The 25,761-nt window shown below is 46.3% G+C and overlaps 2 protein-coding genes across 2 annotated transcripts; one reads left to right on the top strand and one right to left on the bottom strand.

Moving 5' to 3' along the window:
* Positions 1–4,684: 4,684 nt before the first annotated feature.
* On the bottom strand, positions 4,685–5,866 carry LOC120366627 (centromere protein V-like protein 3). Its single transcript, XM_074391932.1, has one exon. It carries the CDS (start codon positions 5,864–5,866, stop codon positions 5,039–5,041), a length of 828 nt encoding a protein of 275 aa, XP_074248033.1. The 3' UTR covers positions 4,685–5,038.
* Positions 5,867–23,814: 17,948 nt separating this feature from the next.
* LOC120366601 (centromere protein V-like protein 3) lies at positions 23,815–25,428 on the top strand. The gene has a single exon (XM_039475637.2). It carries the CDS (start codon positions 23,815–23,817, stop codon positions 24,634–24,636), a length of 822 nt encoding a protein of 273 aa, XP_039331571.1. The 3' UTR covers positions 24,637–25,428.
* Positions 25,429–25,761: the final 333 nt, after the last annotated feature.

Genomic DNA, 25,761 nt, shown 5'->3' on the forward strand with positions numbered 1-25,761 from the left:
CATGCAGACAGTACAAATGGTGGGTACTGGAGGTTACGGGTTGGGAGGGGTAGGGGGTGTTGGCAATGGATACCAATGGTGTTGGCAAATCAGAAGAAATAGAGACAGTCGGTTTTTCTGGTGGACACCCTTGTGCCCGCCTGGCATACCTGGAAGGCTTATGTTAGAGATGCGAGTCCTAACTAACTGTCTCTGGGATGCTGGGAGCAGGCTCCCTGGGTCTTCTGGAGGCAGGAATCTGCCACCTTGGGATGAGGAGGCTTTATCTCAGAGACCCTGGGGTTATCATTGGATTTTCCCCAGCTGGAATCTGCAGCTCCCCACAGCTGTTGACAGTTCCTCCAATGTCCACGTGTGGGCATGAAGTCACTGATGCTTACATCTTTTACAGCCTGACCTATGAGAACGGCCTTCACTCACTTCAAGTCTACTATTTAGTTGAGAGGCAGTGATGACATCCGCCCCACCAGCCGCACACCTGACATTGGGAAGAGCATGCAGACTGTGATCCTGGCTCAGAGTCAAGGCTCAGAAATTGTGGTGCCATTCCCAGAAAAGCCTTAATCCTGCTCATGCTGGAGGAGGGGGAAGGTATTAGGGTAACTCACTGAGGCGTTTACTTTGGAGGCCGAGGCAAAAGCAATAGGGTCTAGGTCCTTTTGGTCCACATATCTGGGGAAATAGTGTAAGTTACATTAGGAACGATAGTTGTCATTTCTTGAGCACTTGACACATCAGGGCATGGAGCGCCACATTCTCTTTCCGGCACTTCACTTAAGATGCTCAGTAAATGAAGAAACAGCTAGTTCTGTCGCCATTGTGCAGATGATGAAACCAAGGCCCGGAGCAGGGTGCCGACTGGTCTGACAAAGGGTGCGCTATCGCTCCGCTCCTGCCGGACCCTGAACTCGGCTGGCCTGTGACTCGTCACACAGTTTTGAATGGAAAAGTCTGTCTCTGTTCCTCACGTCACACACTGGGAGACGACAGGGTCTGGGGAAGCTTGGAACTTAACAAGCCACCAGAAGGCCCATGTCCTTCTGCCCTCCTACCTTTCTCTAAATGAATTGCTTTTACGCTCAGTTTTCACATCAAAGAAACGTGGATGCCGGCTCCTGAGGCAGTGGTCCTGGAAGTACTGCCTACACCTCAGGCTCTGCACAGGCGAGACCAAAGCTGCCTTTGAATTCTTGCTCAGACAACAACAGGAAGAATAGAAAGGGCTCACACGCAGTAAGTGCTGACTACAGTCGAGGCTCCATGATTCCTTCCTGGGCACGCTCTCCTTGAAGCCTCACAGAGCAGGTGAATGGAGCTTCTAAAACTGGTTGCCAGTTTAGGCAGGCACGAGTAGCAGAGTTGGGACACAGGCAGAGGTGGATGTCCCTTCAAAGCCTCTGTCCTGAAAATAAGTGTTTTCCAAACTCTGATGTGCAGGCCATTTGTGGCCATAGACACAAGTACCTCGGCACGTAGGCGAGCAACGTGGGGGCTCATGAAACAGCAGAACGTGTAATCTACGGTCATTTCAGATTTTGACAGGAGGCCCGCATCGTGGTGGCCTGTGCTGGGCACCTGGCCACAGGATCTCGGCCAGGGCTGAAGAGCTGCTTTTGATGGGAGCTGGAGATAGGGTGAGATGCGGAGAGAATTGGATCCGTGAAAACAGAGAGGGGCCAGGTCGAACGGGGCAGAAGTGCCTGAGAGCTAGGTGTTCTCCAGTCTTTATTGACCGTGGTATCCAGCAGCCGTGGCTGTCCACCTTCTCCCTGCCACCTGCTCCTTGGCACCCATGGGCTTGGTCCTTCCATTGTCAGAGTCTCAGTTTCTTCCTCCACCAATTGAGATGAACAATAGGCATTCTGAAAGATTTTAGTGCCAAGTAAATAAAGGAGCACAAATGAGACATTTGTTGAGAGAGAGAGAGAGAGAGAGAGAGAGAGAGAGAGTCCTTAGATCTATTTCATCTTTTTCATTTTCCAAAGTACAGCGACAAATGTTGTGTCACACCTGTAACGTCAGCACTCTGGGAGGCCGAGGCAGTCGGGAAGCTTGAGCTAAGGAGTTCGAGACCAGGCTGGTTCCCGTATGGTGAAATCCCCTCTCTACATACCATACAAGAGGTTAACGGGCTGTGGCGGCTCGTGCCTGGAATCCCGGCTACTGGGAGGCTGAGGTGAAAGGATCACTTGGGCAGGGGAGGTGCAGGCTGTAGTGAGCTGGCATCACCCCACTGCCCTCCAGCCAGGGCAACAGAGCCAATATCTGCCTCAAAATATAAAACCAAATAATAAAAATCACGTATAAGAACAAACATTTTCAATACATCTATTTCTAATTACGTTTTGTGACCAGAGATACTGTTTTCCATTTGGTTCATGATGGAAATTTTCCTTTTACAACACATTTCCAGGTCTTTCCTTGACGCTTGTCAGAAAACAAATTCACCTTCTAGTCTGGAGTTCATCCTGAGACGTCATCTGAAGAGCCCGCGTACAAACGAGTGGCCTTTGTGGATCGGGTGCCAGATGCGCTCCTCCATTCTACCGAGACAGGGCTGTTTCCATTCCCTTCCCTGTGGCATTCCACGGACGAGCGGAGCTACGTTCTGAGAACGTCGCCTGAGCATCTTCACCCAACTCCGCTTTCGTCCACAGCCCGAAGTCCTTCTCACTTTCTATTTGAGACATTCCAGACCCACTGTAAATGCCTGTGGAATGGATGAATGAATGAAAAAACAGGGATTTAAAACGGAGGGAGGAAGGGGCAATCAGTGGCACGGGCTAAGGCAGGCCAGCATATGCAGCTAGCAGGAAGTTACCTATTTCTGGTGGGGTCAGAAGTACCTACGGTCCCGAAGATAAGAAGACTTCTACCCTGGACTGGGTTTGCCGTGGCCATGGTGAGCTCCAGGACTGAACAGCCCTCTTCCCTCCGGACCTCCGGTTGTTCATTTAGTCTCCTCTCGGTCTTGCTCAGAGATAGGAGTCAGTCACCTATTTGGTTTCCTGATTACGTCTTGAATCCTCGACAACAGTGCACAACCTATATGTGACCCGTTAAACACATGTGACTGGCCACCACGTGGCAGCGGACACCAGTGAAACATAACCGGCTCCCTAGGAGCCCACCGTGATGGACTATATGGCAACAACAAGATCTGGCATCTCTCATGCTGTGATGAAAGTTGCCACGTTCACAGCGAGACCTGCGATTTACTCTGCCTCCCACGCTTCAATCTGAAAAGGCTGTGACTCACCTCTAATCAATAGTGTATGACACAGGAGTCTTGCTTGAGAGAGGAGACGCAACGTTCACCATGGATACAGAAAAGTGCTGCTTGGAGCCTGAGTCATGTAGTCGGAAGCCTGAGAGGACTGGGAGGCCCACGCTGCTGTGAGGAGGCCAAAGGCCACGGAGTGGTAACACGGGGGCCCTCCGCCCGCCGGGCCTCGTCTTCCAGTCCTCTCCATGCAGGCAGCAGGGATGTCAGTGAATGAGCCTTCAGATGGTTCCAGTCCCCAGCCGGTCGGGCTTCTGCAGCTGAGGTCCCAGACTCATGGGAGGCAAGTCATATCCACTGTGCCCATTCGGAATTCCTGCCTCTGAACTTCCACGCATATGATATAATGGTCGTTATTTTATGGCCTCACTGCGGGGCCGTTTGTCATACAGCACGAGGAACAGGAATGCAGGACACATGCCCTAACCAAAGCCATTCCTCCTCCCTAGAGTTAAACCCTAATCTGATGCTGGCTTAAATTATTTCACCGCCAATGCTTCATGGTTTTCCCAACTGTATAGATGCCCCTAAACAAGGCAGTTTTGTACCCTCTGGGTGCCTTGATGGGAGGAGTTTGGGGGACCTAAAATCAAGAAAACAAACACTCAGGGATCATGTAGTCAAGGCAAGGCACCGTGTTGACCCTGAGAACGCTCTGTTAGCTGTTAACATTCTCGGGGACAGAGGAAGTTGAAGAATCCAGTTTAAGCTGCTTGATGCCAGTTACATAGCCGTGTATGACAGCAGGTCCGGGATTCAAAGACAGGTAGTGTGTCCCCAGAGGCCAGATGTGTAAACCCTCTGCTGATTCCCCTCATCAGAAATGTAGGGAACCCTGTGCAAGTGTTCTCTACTACAAAAGGCAGAGTCACCAGCATCTTCTGAAATAATCTGAGACCAAGTACTTTCAAAAACCAAGCCTTGCCATAGCCAAGTCGAACTTCACAGACACACCAACACACATAGATTCCTAAAAGGTGTTTACTGATTTCTATATACTTAACACATGTACAAGACAGGTCTTTCAAAAGATTAAAGAGGGCATACAGTGCATGGGTGTCTTTCTCATTCCTGTATCCCCATCTCCTTACCCAGAGACACTTTCCAGATGTCAACAAGGAAAATAGTAACAGCTTTTGGTGATTAAGAGCAATGAGGTATGGAACACGACCAAATCTTGAAATAGATCACTAAAAACCCAGTAAATAGCATAACGCGAATCTAAGTAGTGGCAATATGAATGTCTACCCAAAAGTCACAGGTGAGGGCGCACACCGCACCATAACGAGTGGAAGACGTCCTGGCAACATGTTTACAAACTGTTTGTGTGTTGCCGTCCTACACACCAGACACAAAGCGCTGAAAACGACAAGGCTGTTCACAATGGCACCAGGAACGTACAGTACGCGGGAATCATCGGCAGGTGATTTGTGACAACCGTACGCAGAACAGTAAAAGCGAGAGATACAATCAACGGATGGCTGGAAAAAGCAGAGACACTCTTCTTGCTAATGGGATTGCAAGGTTAATGTTGTACACAAGATTAAAGTTGTGTTCAAGGTTTGGAACGTCAGCGAGTTCACTGAAAACTAGCGGAGGGGAAGGGCAAGCCCTGGAAGGGAAACCACGGTTTGACCAGGCCAGAAACACCTCGCTCACAGCGTGTGATCTGTGCAGGTAGCCGGAGGCTCCGCGCAGGGCCGCCCGGCCGGCCGGTTTCGGGCGTGCTTGCGCTGTTCCTCTCTGCGCGGACAGTCACTGTTGCTGTTCGCGGGGACAGGCAGGGGCTGACTGGGAGGACGTCTTGGGGATGGCCTTGCGCTGCTCCTCGGCGTCCTCCTTCTCCGGGTCGCCCCCGCCGACCTCCTCGATGACCACGCTGCGCACGGTGCCCTCGTCCAGGCAGTGCGGGGCGACGCCGTAGACGCGGGGGTCGGAGACGGTGGCGTGGAAGCTCTGCACCCCGCACCTGCTGCAGAAGCTGTGCAGCGCCGGGTGCGTGTTGGAGCGGTAGGTGACGATGCTGTCCGCGCCCTGGAGCAGCGTGAAGCGCGAGGCCGGGACGAGGAAGTGGCGGTGCTGCTTCTTCCTGCACAGCCTGCAGCTGCAATCCACGACGCGCAGATCCGCGGGGGCCCAGACCGCAAAGCGGACCGCGCCGCAGTGGCAGCCCCCGGTGTGATGGACGAGGCCCGGGTACTCGAAGGTGTCCAGCAGGACCTTGGCGGCGCCCTCGCAGCTGAGACCCCACAGCTTCCTGAACTTCTCCCAGCGCTCCCGCTGCGCGCCCAGGTCCAGGTCCAGGTCCTGTGGGGACGCGGCTGGCGCCGGCGGGTCCGCGGGTGGTGCGGAGGGCAGCGGGTCTCTAGTGCGTTTCTCCCGGACCCGCCGCCATCGGCGCTTCTGCCACCACCTTCCCAGCCACCTCCGGGCCGCCGCGGGGCTCCGGACCCCGACTCTGACCCGGGGGCGCTGTCGGCGGCTGGCGCGGGTGACCCGGAACGCCGCGCAGGAGGCGGGAGGGTCCCCGGGGCGTTTCGGCCTCCGCCGCGGAGCAGTGGCCCGGTTCCTCACTCTGCCCATGGCGCCCGAGGCCTCCAGATCCGGTGCCTACCCCACTACCCCTATTTCCTCGTCAGTCACTGAGCAGCCTCCTTGTGTCCGCCGGCAGGATTGGTTACCTGTTGAATGTGATGTAAAGAGACCCTTCCCTTGACCCTACCGCAACAGCCTTCGCTGGCCTGAAAGTCAGTCGTGAGGCATTCAACAAACACCTGAAAGTCAGTCGTGAGGCATTCAACAAACACCTGCTGGGCACCAGGTACCCCACCTGGGCGCTGGGGTGTGGAGATGCATCCGGCTTCCCAAAGCACTCACATTCATTTAGGATCAGGTGGATGCAAATACAGTCCCCAACACCTTGGGACCTTGGCTCTGGCAGAAGTGAGAACCAGGGGCTCTGGGAACACAGAGGAAAGCCCACACACTGGAATCCGAGGGGCGGGTGGGAGGGGCACGGAAAGACTCCTCTAGAGTCTTCTTGGGGGTTGATTCTTTGATTCGAGTGTAGTGTTTCGTCTTTCTGACTCATAATTTTCGTCGCCATAAAGGCCTCTTACCTAATGTTGACATCCCTACTTCTGCTCTTCTAGTTGATGTTTACCTGATGAGGCTTTTCCCACCCGTCGTATCCTTTTCATGTACCCAGGGCAAGGGAAATGCAACTGAGCTTCATATAAACGTGGAATAGTCAGACTGCGTTCCTCGCTGACTCTGCCAATAGCTACGTTTTCATACATGGTTTAAGTTCATTTCTACGATCCCTGGGCTAGTGTTTAAGTCCACCAATTTATTATTCGTTTTCTTTTGTTTCCTCCCTGTCTCGGCTAACATTTCCTCCTGTTTGGCCTTTCTGTGGCTTAGGTGTACACTCTGCAGGGTGTTTATCTTGGTTCCCGAAAGTGTTTTCAACTGTTTGTCTCAGTGCTTGCTCTGGGATTTTCAGTGTGCATACGTGACTTACTGCAGGCTCCTGGTAGCCACTCCTCATTACTTCCATTGAAGTGTGGAAGCCTCGGCCCCTTTCAGCCCCTCTGCCTTCCTGCTTATCCACAACCTTGTCTAGAGTTATCAGATGGTTTCGTAAGTTTTCCTTTAACCAACAACAAACGTGATTTCTACAATTCACAAGGAAAAGGGTGGCTTAATGTTTGACCCCTAAGAATGTGTTTTCTGCCGGGCGTGGTGGCTCAAGCCTGTAATCCCAGCACTTTGGGAGGCCGAGGCGGGTGGATCACAAGGTCAAGAGATCGAGACCATCCTGGTCAACATGGTGAAACCCCGTCTCTACTAAAAATACAAAAAATTAGCTGGGCATGGTGGCACGTGCCTGTAATCCCAGCTACTCAGGAGGCTGAGGCAGGAGAATTGCCTGAACCCAGGAGGCGGAGGTTGCAGTGAGCCGAGATCGCGCCATTGCACTCCAGCCTGGGTAACAAGAGCGAAACTCTGTCTCAAAAAATAAAAAATAAAAAATAAATTTAAAAAAAATGTGTTTTCTATTTGTCTTGACTACTTTCTGATACTCCCAGAGGCCATCTTTTATTCGTTTTTTTTTTTTATTGCATTTTATGTTTTGGGGTACATGTGAAGAACATGCAAGATTGTTGCATCGGTACACACATGGCAGTGTGATTAGCTGCCTTCCTCCCCTTCACCTATATCTGGCATTTCTCCCCATGCCATCTCTCCCGACTCTAGCCATTCTTTCACCACGGGTCGTGACAAATGCTTTCCTTTACCTGAGAAATTTTCCCCTTCATCCATGAGGGATGGTATCACTGGATACAAAATTCACAGCTGATAGGACTTTTATTCAACACCTGAAACACGTCAGGACACTTCCCCAGCAGCCCCAGCTGCTCTGAGTAGACATTTACCCTCATTGAAATTGGGTTCTCCTATTATCAATGGACTGCTTCAGTCTTGCTGCTTTCAGTGTTTTTATCAGCTTCAAAACCCGACTATGATGTGTGTCCACCGACATTGCTTTGTGGTTGTCTTCTCTGCAGTTTGCTTTTCTGCCAGAATCTCTGGATTTATGTTTTTCACTAAAATTTGGACATTTTCAGCCTTCTTTTCTTATACTACTCTTTGAGTCCACTCTCTAGTTTTGGTGCTAGAGATGTTGGAACTTTGCTATTGTCTTAACTTCATCGATGATCCATTCAGTTTCCAATGGGTCTGTGACCTCTCGAGCACACTAAGGTGTTCTCAATCCTTTTTTTCTTTTTCTTTTTTTTTTTGGAAGAGTCTGGCTCTGTCACCCAGGCTGGAGTGCAGTGGCAGAATCTCACCGCAACCTCCACCTCCCAGGTTCAAGCTATTCTCCTGCCTCAACCTCCGAAGTAGCTGGCATTACAGGCTCCCACCACCACACCCAGCTAATTTTTGTGTTTTTAGTAGAGACAGGGTTTCCCCACATTACGCTGTGGTGATCCTCCCTCCTCAGCCTCCCAAAGTGCTGCGATTATAAGTGTGGCCACCACGCCGGGCCATCAAGTCAAGCCTATTGATTGGCCTCCATTACGATGATGGTATCTTCTGTCATCACAGGTCTCTCACCGAGTGCATCCAGCAATGTTTCCAAATTCTGTTATTGTTCTCATTTTCTGTTCCATCATTTCTTTTTCATACATCTGCTCATTGCTGAGATTTTCCATTTTCTAGTCTTGCTCTAGACTGTTTGCAATTTAATGATGAAGCATTTTTATGATGTTTGCTTTAAAATGTTTGTCAGAGAATGGCAACATCTGTGTTGTCTCTATGTTGTCACCACTGGATTGCATTTCCTCATTCACACTGTGCTATTCCCGGTTTTTGACACAATGGGCTATGCTGTATGGCATACCACATATTCCGCTTATTACTTTAGGAGTCTCTGGGCATGAGACAAATAGTGGATGTTAGAAGTCAGCTACTTTCTTTAGGTTAAGCATGTAGATTCTGGTGTCCGTTTTTAGGTTCTGGGATTTTTTTTTTAAGTGTATTTTCAGAGCATTTGTGATGCTATTTTTGTGTGTTCGGTTTTTCTGCTGACACAGAAGCCCCAACTGTTCCCTGCTGGTGATTTTTTTGAGAGGCAGAAGAAGCTAAAGTCCACACTTTATTCCAGGTTTTCTACTCCTTAGTAAATATCCTTTTTTTTTCTTTCCAAGATACCACGCAGCCTACCATACTACATTTAATTGTCATCATCCTGCCTTAGGTTCCTCGTGGCTGAGACAATTTCTCAGACTTTGCTTGTTTTTGTGACCTTAAGGGTTTTTAGGGTTATTAGTGAGATATTTTCTACAACGTTATTTTTTCAAGACAGTGTCTCTTGCTTTGTCACGTAGGCTGGAGTATGCAGTGGCAATGGTGGGATCTCAGCTCACTGCAAACTCCACATCCAGGTTCAAAGCATCCTCCTCCCTCAGCCTCCCAGAGTAGATGAATCAATCATCACACACTCATGCACCTCAAAGCATGGCCATGGTTTTGAAACTGGGTTGTTGGCCAAGGGTGGAAGAAATCTGAGCTGCACAAGAAAGAATGCTTAAATCGCCTTGAGAAAAGACCTCGTTGCCATGGACAGAAAGTTAGTAGAAGTCTGACTTTTCAGGACACTACTGATGAAGGTTCAGAAGGATGGAGGGACATGTCATGTAAACTGGAGAAAGGGGGATCCCTGCTAAGTAGTGGCCCAATGTTTAAGAAGATTGTTGGCTGGGCGCGGTGGCTCAAGCCTATAATCCCAGCACTTTGGAAGGCTGAGGCGGGTGGATCACGAGGTCAAGAGATCGAGACTATCCTGGTCAACATGGTGAAACCCCATCTCTACTAAAAATACAAAAAATTAGCTGGGCATGGTGGTACACGCCTGTAATCCCAGCTACTCAGGAGGCTGAGGCAGGAGAATTGCCTGAACCCAGGAGGCGGAGGTTGTGGTGAGCCGAGATCGCGCCATTGCACTCCAGCCTGGGTAACAAGAGCGAAACTCTGTCTCAAAAAAAAAAAAAAAAAAAAAGAAGATTGTTGCCTGCAATTTTGTGGAAAGAAGAAAAATATAAATGACAAACTTGGGTGTATGGCCGAGGCAGTGGGTGGAGGCTGGCAGGGTTGGGGGAGGCTAAGAGAGACACTAAGTTTGCCTTGAGCAGCCTGTCAGTATAAAATCTGGCATTTCAAATCTCTTCTGGTGGGAGCTCTACAACAATCAGGAGAATTTTCGGCAGACCCTATGTTGGCTCTGAGAAGGCCAAAATCACAGTGTACAGACTTCTGGTACCAGTGTGGACATGGAGGTTTCTGACTGTGAGGGCTGCAGAAGCAGTGAGGAGCATGTTACTGGAATCTCTGGGAAGGGGGAATGTCACTAGAAAGTGGCCGAGTGCCTGGCAGGATTGCATTCCGCGCTTGTGGGGAAAGGGGCAAAGCAGAACTTGAAAATGATGAAGTTAGATTTATTATATTGTTGAGGACACCTGCAAGCATACTGCCGAAGGAGTGGCCTGCTTACTTCTTGGTGCCCATATGGAAAGTGAAAGGAGAAAGAGAAATTAGGGGAAAAACGGATAAAAAGGAATCAAGGCAGGATGATTTGGGAAATTCTCAGGCTATATTGATTTTGGGGGGTTGGGACTTCAGGACTTAACGCAAGTGGCCTTGTGGGTTCTCAGACCTTCAGCTCCGGGCTTAAGAGTTATGGCTTTGGCTCCCTGGTTCTGAGGCGTTGGGACTTGCACTGAGCCATGCTAGAGGCATCCCTATGGGGATAGGGGATGGGGGCACTAGATGAAGACTTAGCTTGTGAGTGTGTGGCCTATGGAGAACTCAGAGAGTGTGGCTGTTCAAGGTTCAACGTTTGCTGAGAGCTCAGTAGGGCCAACAGTCCAGAGTATTCAGTCCCACAAAAACCCCTTTCAAGAAATTAAAGATGTGCCTCAGAGATTGTCTCAACTATATAGCAGGCTTCTGTAAACTTAACGGTGCTGTCCCTCCATCGTCTTTGAAACAAACCCAAATGAAGAAGGGAGTATCTTGAACAAGTGGATGATGTGGCTTGTGTGTAATAGAGTGGATGCCAGTAAAATCCACATGAGTCACTCAAGTCCAACACATGAGTCACTCTTTTGTCCAACATTGTTTGGACAAAAGAGTATTTTCTCTCCTTTTTCACCTAAATAGGCATAGAATTTACGTGTGTGTGTGTGTGTGTGTGTGTGTGTGTGTGTGTTTCTAACAATCTGATACAGGATATAACACAAACATTAATATAATACTAAGGCTTAAGAGTCATGCCTTCTATGTCAATTTTGTTTTGGGAATGAATATGCGAAGGTCCTGAAACTGATATCTGCCGTGACAGTGTGAGGAGCTCAGCTGACCCACTTCCCGGTGATATAAGTGAAAATTATAAAACAATCATTCAGAGCCCCTGGAAATGGTACTAGAAGAAAGCAGCAAATGAAGGGATATCGATTCAAGAAAATCAACAAACTGTAGTATACATTGTAAAAAACCTGAGAGTCTATGGTATTTGAACCAAGATCCTTCCCTGCTCATCCTGCCTCCTGCAAGGTGAGGTAGAGATTGCAGTGTGCTGCAGCTAAGCACACTGGGGTCAGCTCTCCTGCAGCTCCTGGGGAACAGGCTCTGCATTGCTCCACCTACCTGATGCTGAGTCCTAGTCCTGAGGGAGAGCAGCTGAGGGGTGAGGCTCTTGAGAAACCTCAGGCAGCAGAAACACTGCCAGCCTGGACCATCTGCATTATCCACTATTGACATTTTGGGTCAGATAATTCTTGAGGAAGGCTGTCTTGTGCTTTCAGGGGGTTAAGTCTCACCCCTAGCCTGGATCCACTGGATGCAGATCCACTGGTCTCAAATAAAAAGAGAAAGGGGCTGTGGGACCCCTAAGATGCTATACGCAGGGAGCAGGCTGATACGGCTACTCAGATACACACACCTGCTACCATTCATGAGAAAGGAAACATGACCCAGAATGAAGAACCAAGGACCCACAGGCAGAACCGAGAGGTGCCAAGGATGTTCCAGGTTTTGAAATTTTTCCCTCATTCCTTTCCCAGGCATCAAACCAGGATGTTCACAGCTGTTACCCTAAGCGTCTCCCATCATTGTATTTGGGAGTGTTAGAGGAAGAAAGCTTGTCACTTTAGTGTCACTGGGCCAGAGTTAGAGAGGGACTGTGTTCCCAGAGTTGTGTTGAATGGATCACACCCAGGAACGCCATCCATGCCTGATTTAGATGGTGGAGATGAGGAGAGTCTAGACTTTGAACTGATAAGATTTGGACGAACTTCAGGAATTGAGCTGATGCTGGAATATCAAGAGAAATCTGAGAGGGGTGAACGTATCTTGTATATGGGACAGATGGATCCCTGGGGGCCAGAGGGCAAACTGTAGTGGGGAGAATTCCAAGGTTGACCCCAACTAACCTTGACTTTGTATATTTAGGGAGTACAATGTGATGTTTAGATATGTGTATACTTTGTGAAATAATTACCAAGATCAAGCTAATTATCCAGCATCTCACACAGTTACCTTTCTGTGTGTGATGTGAACACTGGAAATCTACTCTCTTAACAAATTTCAAGTATGCAATGCATTATTATTCACAGTAGTCACCATGCTGTACATTAGGTCTCCAGTACTTACTCATCTTGTAACTGAAGGTTTATACCCTGTGACCAGGATTTCCCTTATTTCCCCAACTTCCAACCCCTGGCAACCACCATTTTCCTATCTGTTACTGTGGGTTCGACTTTCTTTTTAAGATACCATGTGAAAAAGGAGATTATGCAGCATTTGTCTTTCTGTGCCTTGCTTATTTCTTTCTTTCTTTTTTTTTTTTTTTTTTTTTTTTTTTTTTGCTTATTTCACTTAGACTCATGTCCTCGGGGTTCTTCCATGTTTTTGCAGATGGCAAGATTTTCTTCATTTATAAGTATGTAGAGAGCTAGGTATATACAAAGATGTATGCTAGATAGACAGACAGATATATGTAAATATAAATCAGTATATTCAGTACACAGTGATTTTTATTTGCACAACAAAGCCATTTTCCAATGACATTAAAAGTTCTTCAAAAAACATCCTATGAAATCTGCGTAAGTTTATTCTATGGATCGGCAGTATCCTGCTGGAAATTTAGGTTCTTTCAACTGTTTAAAAATAATTAACAATATAACAGTCACCTTTGAGCATATAACATTGTGGTTTCATGTAAATATTTGTTTAGAATTAATACGTAAAGATAAGTTATAGCATCAAATATGTTTCATGATTATGACTTTTTCTAAGTATTGTCAAATATACATCTAGCTAGGTGCTATAAATGTATAACTCATTTAACCATAAACCACTTGTATTCCAAAAGCTACTGAAATTAAAAAAAAAAAAAGAAGATTTGCCCAATTGATAAATGAGGAAACTTGCGATCCCAGTTTAACTAACTTGTCCAGGATTACACAGTGGGTCCATAGAAACACCAAAATTCAAACCAAGGAATTCTGACTCTGGAATTAAGCTGTACTAGCAATGAATTATCAAAGGTCACAAAATTTCTCTGAGCTTCATTTCCACATCTGTAAAATGGGAATAAAGGTAGGCTCTCCATCATTGAAAGGTTGTAAGACTTGCTACAGCAATAAAGTCTACTTCCTGTTATAGTCTTTAGACATCTGCAGAATTTTTCAAGAACAAGTAATATGACAATAGCAATAGCTTTTAAAATATGTGTTCCAAAAATATTTCCTTTACTTGCAAACATGTTTAATGGCATACCCCATAGGATTTTGGTGTCTTTCCTGAATTTAATTTTTTCTATTTTAGTCTGTTAGTACAGATGATGGATCCCTTTGTCTTCTTTCGGTAATTACCAAAGAGAGGACTGTAGATGCTACTTGTCATCACCACACATTGGGGAAATATTTTTCTCAGTGAAGGAAATAGTGGTACATTTTTCAAGGGATAAGAGCACTTGATGATGGAGATCCTGGGAAGATGACAGCAGCAGAGGATGCATACTTCTTAAATTTCTTCAGATGCCCACATACAAACAGAGAAACTAGAGCACTAAGCACACACACACACACACACACACACACACACACACACAGAGAGAGAGAGATAATATTTTAAAAATTTCTAGGTTACAATTTATCTCCGCAAACAGCAAAATTCAAGTAGACAAGAAAAGACGACCGCCAACAGCCGTATCACTTGCATGGTATCTGTATTGGTGTAAGAGAAAAACAAGAAGCAATAGCACAGTGTTTGATTAGCTTCGTAATTGTAGAACAACATCCATACCAGATTAGTGCAAGGGACACCCACTCAGGAAGTAACAAAGGTGCTGAGACAGCATAGCCTGGGTGAAGTCTCCAAACTGACACCACAGGGCTCTCTTCTCAGACAGGAGCCCACAATTAAGGGAACTGCTGGAGGTGGTATCACAAGTCAATAGGAAATGAACAAGAGGGACTAAGGAAGAGAGAAGATCCAAACCTGTGCTGTATGCACATGCCCACACACATGGCTATGGAACACTTGACATGTGTCTAGTCAGAATTGAGATGTGCTGCTGGGCACGGTGGCTCACGCCTGTAATCCCAGCACTTTAAGAGGCTGAGGTGGGCCAATCACTTGAGACCAGTCTGGAGAACAAAGTGAAACCCTATCTTTACTTAAAAAAAAAAAAAAAAAAAAAAAATAGCCAGGCGTGGTGGTGTACTCCTGTAATCGCAACTACTCAGAAGGCTCAGAAAAAAACTAATTGAGATGTTCTGTAAGTATAAAACATACACCAAATTTCAGACTTACTAGCACAAAAAGTGACAATATTTTTGTATTGATTCCATGGATAGATTATCTCTATATCCATAGCTCTACCTATCTATAATTAGTATGCTAAGGTGGACACAACCTAAATGTCACATCCTTGGTGCTTAAATAACAGGTATTTCTGATTTCTCAGTTGTGGAGGCTATAAGTCCAAAATAAAGGTGCCAGCAGGGCTGGTTTCTGGTGAGGACTCTCTTCCTGGCTTTCTGACAGCAGCCTTCTTGCTGTGTCCTCACATGGCCTTTCCTCTGTGCACTCATGGAGAGGGAAGGAACTCTGGTATCTGTTCCTCTCTTTGTAAAGACACCAGGTCCTATCAGATTAGGGCCTCACCCTTATGACCTCACTTAACCTTAATTATTGCCTTAAAGCTCTCTATCTCCAAGTATACTCACAGTGGAAATTAGGGCTTCAACATATGAATTTGGGGGTACATAATGTAGTCCATATTTTAGAAAATAATTATATATATAAGAATATATAAAACACCAGAGTTTTCTGATAAAGTTTCAAAGCCTGGAACATCCTCAGCACCTCTCGGTTCTGCCTGTGGGTCCTTAGTTCCTCATTCTGGGTCATGCTTCCTTTTTCATGATTGGTAGCAGGTGTGTGCATCTGAGTAGTCGTATCAGCCTGCTCCCTGTCCGTAGCACCTTAGGGGTCCCACAGCCCCTTTCTCTTTTTCTTTCAGGCCAGTGGATCTGCATCCAGTGGATCCAGGCTAGGGGTGAGACTTAACCCCCTGGGATCCCTTGTGCATATACTGTCTTTTCCAGATTTTGGTATCAGGCTACTTTCAGTAAATAAATTTGGAAGATTTCTATCTTTGTTTCCAGCTTCTAAGTCAACTTAACGAGGCTTAGGAGTTTGTGTTTTCTAAAAAGAAGTAGATGACTGTAGTTATCTCTACTTGTTTATTTGTATTTTTTTTCAAAGATCAGATGAAAGAAAAGAACACCATTATCCAATGAAGCTGTGACAATTCAAAATGCAGCCCACCTTTGGACAGGCAGAGCCGTATAACAGAAAGAACATGGGTGCTGATAGCAGATACAACTTGGGAGAGTGTCCCAGATCCACCACTTACTTAGTGTATAACTTTCAGCAAGTTACTTAATCTCTCTTAGCGTTAATTTCTCCATTTGTAAAATGAGGATAAGGTCCCCTTCTATGTCATTGCCTCCTTATGATTTGACAGAGGCCAATTTTTACATCTTCACCTTGGCCAATTAGTGTGCAAAGCTGCTGTGATCTTAGGCAATGCATGCATAGTGAGGAACAATACTGACAACTGACATCAACCAGCAAATGAGGTAATAACAGCTTTAATAATTGTATGCATTTGGGGGCCATTATTTATTTCATCTTCGAATTATCTTTACAATTTCTGTGCATTCTTTCCTGTAAAATTTCTAGACAATTTGTACATAAAATGCATCATCCATTATTTAATTTTCTCAAATCATACATACATGTAGAATTTTAAGAGTTAAATTGTCATACAGTTTAGTAACTACATTACTAAATGATGTAATAGCAATTCAATGAAAACAGAAATCATTTGGTTCTGAATCCCTCCCACCCCCACTACACACACCTAACTTCCCTGTAATAACTACTTCAAACTCGTATCTGCTTCTCCTAGTACTTGGCATGATATTTGCAAACCATAAACTTATACTGATGTGGCATGTTTCAAAAATGGTCACAAATGAGACTTCCAGTTTCAGCTCCACGTGTAAATAGACAAGAAATGATCAATCCCATCCTTACAACAGGAAAATGCTGGATTCTCAAGGTCACAGGACATAATCACTATATTGATGACGACTTTTAGCTGCATATGATCAGTGAAAAATGAGAAATTGATTTTTTTTAAGTTGCTCTTTACAAAGCAACTCTACCTATTAAGTACTTAGGTCTAAATCTAGACGCCAGGCATAGGATCCGCTTGTAGAGACTACAAATATCGATCAGAAAAAAACAAAAGAAGATCTAAATAAGTGGAGAGAGATGTCACATATATGGACTGGAAGATTTAGAATTGTTAGAAGATTTCAAATCCTCTAAGACTGATCTATAGTAACATCAGGATCCCAATAAAAATTACAGCAATCGCTTTGTACATATCAGCATGTTGACTCGAAATTTTGTATTGAAGCACAAATGTGCTAGAATAGAAAAACCATTCTAAAAAAGGAGAACAGAGCTACACAAGGTCGTAAGATGTGATTCTAACACATACTACAAAACTATGGTAATCAAGACAGGGTGGCATTTGCTAAGAATACACACGCAGTTCAATGCAACAGGCTAGCAAGCCCAATAATTGAACTGCAGAAATATTTCTCTACTGATCCTTGACAAAGGCATGTGCACAATACAATGGAAAAAGGATAGTTTTTCTATAAATGGTGCTGGGAAATTTCGGGTCCATATGGGAAAAAAATTAACCTAGACCAAGAACTTTAACAAAAATTAACTCAAAAAGGACCAAAGTCCCATATGTAAGATTCAAAATATAAAACACAGAAAATATAAAAGTGTAAAATATAGGCCGGGCGTGGTGGCTCAAGCCTGTAATCCGAGCACTTTGGGAGGCTGAGATGGGTGGATCGCGAGGTCAAGAGATAGAGAGCATTCTGGTCAACATGGTGAAACCCCATCTCTACTAAAAAATAGAAAAAATTAGCTGGGCATGGTGGTGCATGCCTGTAATCCCAGCTACTCAGGAGGCTGAGGCAGGAGAATTGCCTGAACCCAGGAGGCGGAGGTTGTGGTGAGCCGAGATCGCGCCATTGCACTCCAGCCTGGGTAGCAAGAGCTAAACTCCGTCTCACAAAAAAAAAAAATGTAAAATATAAAAAGAAATGCAGAAATATGAAACACAGGGGAAAAGAAACACAGGGAAAACATCAACATGTCTTTGTGTTTCCTGATGGGGTTTTAGTCACAAAGCCTACCACAGAGTCCATGAATATAAAAAAGTCATTAGGATTTTATTAAAATTTAAAACTTTCTGCTCTGTGGAAGACATTCCTGTTAAGAAAGAAAGACAGCCGGGCGCGGTGGCTCAAGCCTGTAATCCCAGCACTTTGGGAGGCCGAGGCGGGTGGATCACAAGGTCGAGAGATCAAGACCATCCTGGTCAACATGGTGAAACCCTGTCTCTACTAAAAATACAAAAAATTAGCTGGGCATGGTGGCGTGTGCCTGTAATCCCAGCTACTCAGGAGGCTGAGGCAGGAGAATTGCCTGAACCCAGGAGGCGGAGGTTGCGGTGAGCCGAGATCGCGCCATTGCACTCCAGCCTGGGTAACAAGAGCGAAACTCCGTCTCAAAAAAAAAAAAAAAAAGAAAGAAAGAAAGAAAGAAAGAAAGACAACCTAAGGAATGAAAGAAAATATTTCCAAACAGGTATTTGCGAAAAGACTTGATTTCAAATATTCAAAGAACTTTTGACACTGAAAAAGCGAACAACCACAAATAACCCAATTTCAAAATCAGCTAAAGTTCTGAGCACACACCTCACCAAAGATGTGGAAGTGATAAATGAGCATGTGAACGAATGTGTACCATAATTTGGCGTTGATAGACAAATGCAAATTCAAATAATCAAGAAATGATACTACACATCTAACAGAACGGCAAAACCCCAAATGGACAAGCCAACTGCTGCCTCAGATGCAGAACAACAGGAACATCCATTCACGTAAAAGTGGGAAGTCTGTATCTTTCAGCAAATTTGGAAGACAGTCTGCTTGGTTCTTAATGAGGTTCATCAGAGTCTTGCCACACCTTCCAACATTCTTGCTATTAAGTATTTGCCCAGTTTGCTTCAAAATGTATGTCTTGTCAAACAAAATACAAATCCAGGATTAGTAAAGAGAAACTTTATTCAAAAGGTTGAATAGAAGGAGGCAAGGTATGTGGAGGGAACTTTCACGGGAGGACGTGAGTAGGCAAAGCACAGGTAATGCTTTAGGGCAGTGAAACTATCCTGTGCATTATAGACTGGATGTTTGCTTCCTGCCCAAATTCACCTGTTGAAGTTCTGACCTCCAGTGTGATGGTATTTGCAGGTGAGGCCTCTGGGAGGTAATGGGGTTTGAGGTCATGAGGTCATGAGGGTGGGGGCTCTCTGATGGGGTTTGTGTCCTCAAAAGAAGAGGAAATAAAAATAACTCTCTCTGTGTGAGGATAGGGTGAGATACAGGGTGATTGTATGAGACAAAGCATTTGTCAGAATCCATGGAAATTGACAGGACACAGAAGGAAAGTTAATGTGTTTAACCTTTTAAAACATTATTATGGAGGTTGGGAAATATCAGGCTGAAATGCAGAATGTGACAAAAGAATCTAACCTTACCAATGGATGAAAAGCATCCCTGAAGACTGTCAAGTACAAAGAGCTAATCTAAGCAACACTGGTAATGAAAGAGGTGTGTAAGGCTAAAGACAAAAGAAATTGTACAAATGCAGCACACTCGACTAGACAAACCTGTTGCCAGTATGGACACAGGTTGAAAACTCTGACAGCATTTGCATGTATACTGGAACCTAACAATTAGTAAAGGGATGGTGGATGGTGAGAGGCAGGTTTTTCACTACAGGAGAGGGAAGTGCAGATTGTAATGTGACAGGGGCAAGAATGATTCATGCTGTGATGGAGTAGAATTGAAGACATAGGTAGGAACTCATATTCAGCTTATTATAGATCCTCATGATCACGTATCAAAACATATGTAGAAATGTGCATATACAGGGGTTAGTACACATACATATGTATTTGCTTTCTGTTTCAGCAGAGAGGACCTAGAAACCACTAGACTCTGGTAGCTACGAGAACAGCTAGTAGCCATACTTGACTTCTGATACTATTTTCTGCTAAAAGAAAACAAAGATCCTTGGAGAATTGGCTGATTCTGGGAGCTACAAAATAGACCAGACAAGCCTAGAACATATGCAAGACAGAAATGTGCAGGATGTGCCAAAAAGCAAGGAATTACACAAAATGGAACCCCAAACACTGGGAGCACACCAATGGGACCTAAGGGTGAACGGAAAGTGCACCCAGTGGCCACAACTGGAAAAAAAAAAAAATTTAAAAAAAGAAGTATTGGATTATAATGTAATGTATCAAATAAATATCCATGAAAGTATTGTGATATAAGTCAATGATTGAATAAGGAAATAAATGCAGAAGCATAGATAGCTGTGCCATGAAGGAGAACTCCAAAGAATGTATATACTCTGCCTCAAAGACAAAATGTATAACTTAGTACCAGTTAAGAGTGATCTTTTCTTAATTACTTCCTTCCAAAGAGCAGCGTATGGACAGGGGTGAAAAGAGGAAATTTTCATGGGAGCACCATCCAACACTGCTTCTGCCAGGTGATCGAGGTCAACTTACACAGTCAAAACTAATGTCGATATTATCTACCCTTCATGCGATCACTTGAAAATGGCTCTTTACCTTTGTGGAGATTCTCCAGTAGCTCACAACATCAGTCTAATCATGAGAAAAGCATTAGAAAAATCTGAGAAGAAAAATATTGCAGGGAGGCCGGGTCCAAGAGTTTGAGACCAGCCTGGGCAACATGGCAAAACCCTATCTCTACAGAACACACACACACACACAAACACACACAGACACACACACACACACTCTAGCCCGGCATGGTGGTGCATGCCTGTAGTTTCATGTACTTTGAAAGGCTGAAGGAGGAGATGCTTTGAACCTGGATGTGGAGTTTGCAGTGAGCTGAGATCCCACCATTGCCATTGCATACTCAGGCCTGCATGACAAAGCAAGAGACACTGTCTTGAAAAAATAACGTTGTAGAAAATATCTCACTAGTAACCCTAAAAACCCTCAAGGTCACAAAAACAAGCAAAGTCTGAGAAATTGTCTCAGCCACGAGGAACCTAAGGCAGGATGATGACAATTAAATGTAGTATGGTAGGCTGCGTGGTATCTTGGAAAGAAAAAAAAAGGATATTTGCTAAGGAGTAGAAAACCTGGAATAAAGTGTGGACTTTAGCTTCTTCTGCCTCTCAAAAAAATCACCAGCAGGGAACAGTTGGGGCTTCTGTGTCAGCAGAAAAACCGAACACACAAAAATAGCATCACAAATGCTCTGAAAATACACTTAAAAAAAAAAAAATCCCAGAACCTAAAAACGGACACCAGAATCTACATGCTTAACCTAAAGAAAGTAGCTGACTTCTAACATCCACTATTTGTCTCATGCCCAGAGACTCCTAAAGTAATAAGCGGAATATGTGGTATGCCATACAGCATAGCCCATTGTGTCAAAAACCGGGAATAGCACAGTGTGAATGAGGAAATGCAATCCAGTGGTGACAACATAGAGACAACACAGATGTTGCCATTCTCTGACAAACATTTTAAAGCAAACATCATAAAAATGCTTCATCATTAAATTGCAAACAGTCTAGAGCAAGACTAGAAAATGGAAAATCTCAGCAATGAGCAGATGTATGAAAAAGAAATGATGGAACAGAAAATGAGAACAATAACAGAATTTGGAAACATTGCTGGATGCACTCGGTGAGAGACCTGTGATGACAGAAGATACCATCATCGTAATGGAGGCCAATCAATAGGCTTGACTTGATGGCCCGGCGTGGTGGCCACACTTATAATCACAGCACTTTGGGAGGCTGAGGAGGGAGGATCACCACAGCGTAATGTGGGGAAACCCTGTCTCTACTAAAAACACAAAAATTAGCTGGGTGTGGTGGTGGGAGCCTGTAATGCCAGCTACTTCAGAGGTTGAGGCAGGAGAATAGCTTGAACCTGGGAGGTGGAGGTTGCAGTGAGATTCTGCCACTGCACTCCAGCCTGGGTGACAGAGCCAGACTCTTCCAAAAAAAAAAAAAAAAAGAAAAGAAAAAAAGGATTGAGAACACCTTAGTGTGCTCGAGAGGTCACAGACTCATTGGAAACTGAATGGATCATCAATGAAGTTAAGACAATAGCAAAGTTCCAACATCTCTAGCACCAAAACTAGAGAGTGGACTCAAAGAGTAGTATAAGAAAAGAAGGCTGAAAATGTCCAAATTTTAGTGAAAAACATAAATCCAGAGATTCTGGCAGAAAAGCAAACTGCAGAGAAGACAACCACAAAGCAATGCGCATGTCGGTGGACACACATCATAGTCGGGTTTTGAAGCTGATAAAAACACTGAAAGCAGCAAGACTGAAGCAGTCCATTGATAATAGGAGAACCCAATTTCAATGAGGGTAAATGTCTACTCAGACCAGCTGGGGTTGCTGGGGAAGTGTCCTGACATGTTTCAGGTGTTGAATAAAAGTCCTATCAGCTGTGAATTTTGTATCCAGTGATACCATCCCTCATGGATGAAGGGAAAATTTATCAGGTAAAGGAAAGCATTTGTCACGACCCGTGGTGAAAGAATGGCTAGAGTCGGGAGAGATAGCATGGGGAGAAATGCCAGATATAGGTGAAGGGGAGGAAGGCAGCAAATCACACTGCCATGTGTGTACCTATGCAACAATCTTGCATGTTCTTCACATGTACCCCAAAACCTAAAATGCAATAAAAAAAAAAACGAATAAAAGACGGCCTCTGGGAGTATCAGAAAGTAGTCAAGACAAATAGAAAACACATTTTTTTTAAATTTATTTTTTATTTTTTATTTTTTGAGACAGAGTTTCGCTCTTGTTACCCAGGCTGGAGTGCAATGGCGCGATCTCGGCTCACTGCAACCTCCGCCTCCTGGGTTCAGGCAATTCTCCTGCCTCAGCCTCCTGAGTAGCTGGGATTACAGGCACGTGCCACCATGCCCAGCTAATTTTTTGTATTTTTAGTAGAGACGGGGTTTCACCATGTTGACCAGGATGGTCTCGATCTCTTGACCTTGTGATCCACCCGCCTCGGCCTCCCAAAGTGCTGGGATTACAGGCTTGAGCCACCACACCCGGCAGAAAACACATTCTTAGGGGTCAAACATTAAGCCACCCTTTTCCTTGTGAATTGTAGAAATCACGTTTGTTGTTGGTTAAAGGAAAACTTACGAAACCATCTGATAACTCTAGACAAGGTTGTGGATAAGCAGGAAGGCAGAGGGGCTGAAAGGGGCCGAGGCTTCCACACTTCAATGGAAGTAATGAGGAGTGGCTACCAGGAGCCTGCAGTAAGTCACGTATGCACACTGAAAATCCCAGAGCAAGCACTGAGACAAACAGTTGAAAACACTTTCGGGAACCAAGATAAACACCCTGCAGAGTGTACACCTAAGCCACAGAAAGGCCAAACAGGAGGAAATGTTAGCCGAGACAGGGAGGAAACAAAAGAAAACGAATAATAAATTGGTGGACTTAAACACTAGCCCAGGGATCGTAGAAATGAACTTAAACCATGTATGAAAACGTGGATATTGGCAGAGTCAGCGAGGAACGCAGTCTGACTATTCCACGTTTATATGAAGCTCAGTTGCATTTCCCTTGCCCTGGGTACATGAAAAGGATACGTCGGGTGGGAAAAGCCTCATCAGGTAAACATCAACTAGAAGAGCAGAAGTAGGGATGTCAACATTAGGTAAAGAGGCCTTTATGGCGACGAAAATTATGAGTCAGAAAGACGAAACACTACACTCGAATCAAAGAATCAACCCCCAAGAAGACTCTAGAGGAGTCTTTCCGTGCCCCTCCCACCGGCCCCTCGGATTCCAGTGTGTGGGCTTTCCTCTGTGTTCCCAGAGCCCCTGGTTCTCACTTCTGCCAGAGCCAAGGTCCCAAGGTGTTGGGGACTGTATTTGCATCCACCTGATCCTAAATGAATGTGAGTGCTTTGGGAAGCCGGATGCATCTCCACACCCCAGCGCCCAGGTGGGGTACCTGGTGCCCAGCAGGTGTTTGTTGAATGCCTCACGACTGACTTTCAGGTGTTTGTTGAATGCCTCACGACTGACTTTCAGGCCAGCGAAGGCTGTTGCGGTAGGGTCAAGGGAAGGGTCTCTTTACATCACATTCAACAGGTAACCAATCCTGCCGGCGGACACAAGGAGGCTGCTCAGTGTCTGACGAGGAAATAGGGGTAGTGGGGTAGGCACCGGATCTGGAGGCCTCGGGCGCCATGGGCAGAGTGAGGAACCGGGCCACTGCTCCGCGGCGGAGGCCGAAACGCCCCGGGGACCCTCCCGCCTCCTGCGCGGCGTTCCGGGTCACCCGCGCCAGCCGCCGACAGCGCCCCCGGGTCAGAGTCGGGGTCCGGAGCCCCGCGGCGGCCCGGAGGTGGCTGGGAAGGTGGTGGCAGAAGCGCCGATGGCGGCGGGTCCGGGAGAAACGCACTAGAGACCCGCTGCCCTCCGCACCACCCGCGGACCCGCCGGCGCCAGCCGCGTCCCCCCAGGACCTGGACCTGGGCGCGCAGCGGGAGCGCTGGGAGAAGTTCAGGAAGCTGTGGGGTCTCAGCTGCGAGGGCGCCGCCAAGGTCCTGCTGGACACCTTCGAGTACCCGGGCCTCGTCCATCACACCGGGGGCTGCCACTGCGGCGCGGTCCGCTTTGCGGTCTGGGCCCCCGCGGATCTGCGCGTCGTGGATTGCAGCTGCAGGCTGTGCAGGAAGAAGCAGCACCGCCACTTCCTCGTCCCGGCCTCGCGCTTCACGCTGCTCCAGGGCGCGGACAGCATCGTCACCTACCGCTCCAACACGCACCCGGCGCTGCACAGCTTCTGCAGCAGGTGCGGGGTGCAGAGTTTCCACGCCACCGTCTCCGACCCCCGCGTCTACGGCGTCGCCCCGCACTGCCTGGACGAGGGCACCGTGCGCAGCGTGGTCATCGAGGAGGTCGGCGGGGGCGACCCGGAGAAGGAGGACGCCGAGGAGCAGCGCAAGGCCACCCCCAAGACGTCCTCCCAGTCAGCCCCTGCCTGTCCCCGCGAACAGCAACAGTGACTGTCCGCGCAGAGAGGAACAGCGCAAGCACGCCCGAAACCGGCCGGCCGGGCGGCCCTGCGCGGAGCCTCCGGCTACCTGCACAGATCACACGCTGTGAGCGAGGTGTTTCTGGCCTGGTCAAACCGTGGTTTCCCTTCCAGGGCTTGCCCTTCCCCTCCGCTAGTTTTCAGTGAACTCGCTGACGTTCCAAACCTTGAACACAACTTTAATCTTGTGTACAACATTAACCTTGCAATCCCATTAGCAAGAAGAGTGTCTCTGCTTTTTCCAGCCATCCGTTGATTGTATCTCTCGCTTTTACTGTTCTGCGTACGGTTGTCACAAATCACCTGCCGATGATTCCCGCGTACTGTACGTTCCTGGTGCCATTGTGAACAGCCTTGTCGTTTTCAGCGCTTTGTGTCTGGTGTGTAGGACGGCAACACACAAACAGTTTGTAAACATGCTGCCAGGACGTCTTCCACTCGTTATGGTGCGGTGTGCGCCCTCACCTGTGACTTTTGGGTAGACATTCATATTGCCACTACTTAGATTCGCGTTATGCTATTTACTGGGTTTTTAGTGATCTATTTCAAGATTTGGTCGTGTTCCATACCTCATTGCTCTTAATCACCAAAAGCTGTTACTATTTTCCTTGTTGACATCTGGAAAGTGTCTCTGGGTAAGGAGATGGGGATACAGGAATGAGAAAGACACCCATGCACTCACTGTATGCCCTCTTTAATCTTTTGAAAGACCTGTCTTGTACATGTGTTAAGTATATAGAAATCAGTAAACACCTTTTAGGAATCTATGTGTGTTGGTGTGTCTGTGAAGTTCGACTTGGCTATGGCAAGGCTTGGTTTTTGAAAGTACTTGGTCTCAGATTATTTCAGAAGATGCTGGTGACTCTGCCTTTTGTAGCAGAGAATACTTGCACAGGGTTCCCTACATTTCTGATGAGGGGAATTAGCAGAGGGTTTACACATCTGGCCTCTGGGGACACACTACCTGTCTTTGAATCCCGGACCTGCTGTCATACACGGCTATGTAACTGGCATCAAGCAGCTTAAACTGGATTCTTCAACTTCCTCTGTCCCCGAGAATGTTAACAGCTAACAGAGCGTTCTCAGGGTCAACACG

The sequence above is a fragment of the Saimiri boliviensis genome, chromosome X (assembly GCF_048565385.1).
Source record: "Saimiri boliviensis isolate mSaiBol1 chromosome X, mSaiBol1.pri, whole genome shotgun sequence".
NCBI lineage: Eukaryota > Metazoa > Chordata > Mammalia > Primates > Cebidae > Saimiri > Saimiri boliviensis.

What these genes read in the sequence shown, in the direction of transcription:
- LOC120366601 (XM_039475637.2), top strand. Translation starts at nt 23,815, where the DNA reads ATGGGCAGAGTGAGGAACCGGGCCACTGCTCCGCGGCGGAGGCCGAAA.
- LOC120366627 (XM_074391932.1), bottom strand. Translation starts at nt 5,866, where the DNA reads ATGGGCAGAGTGAGGAACCGGGCCACTGCTCCGCGGCGGAGGCCGAAA.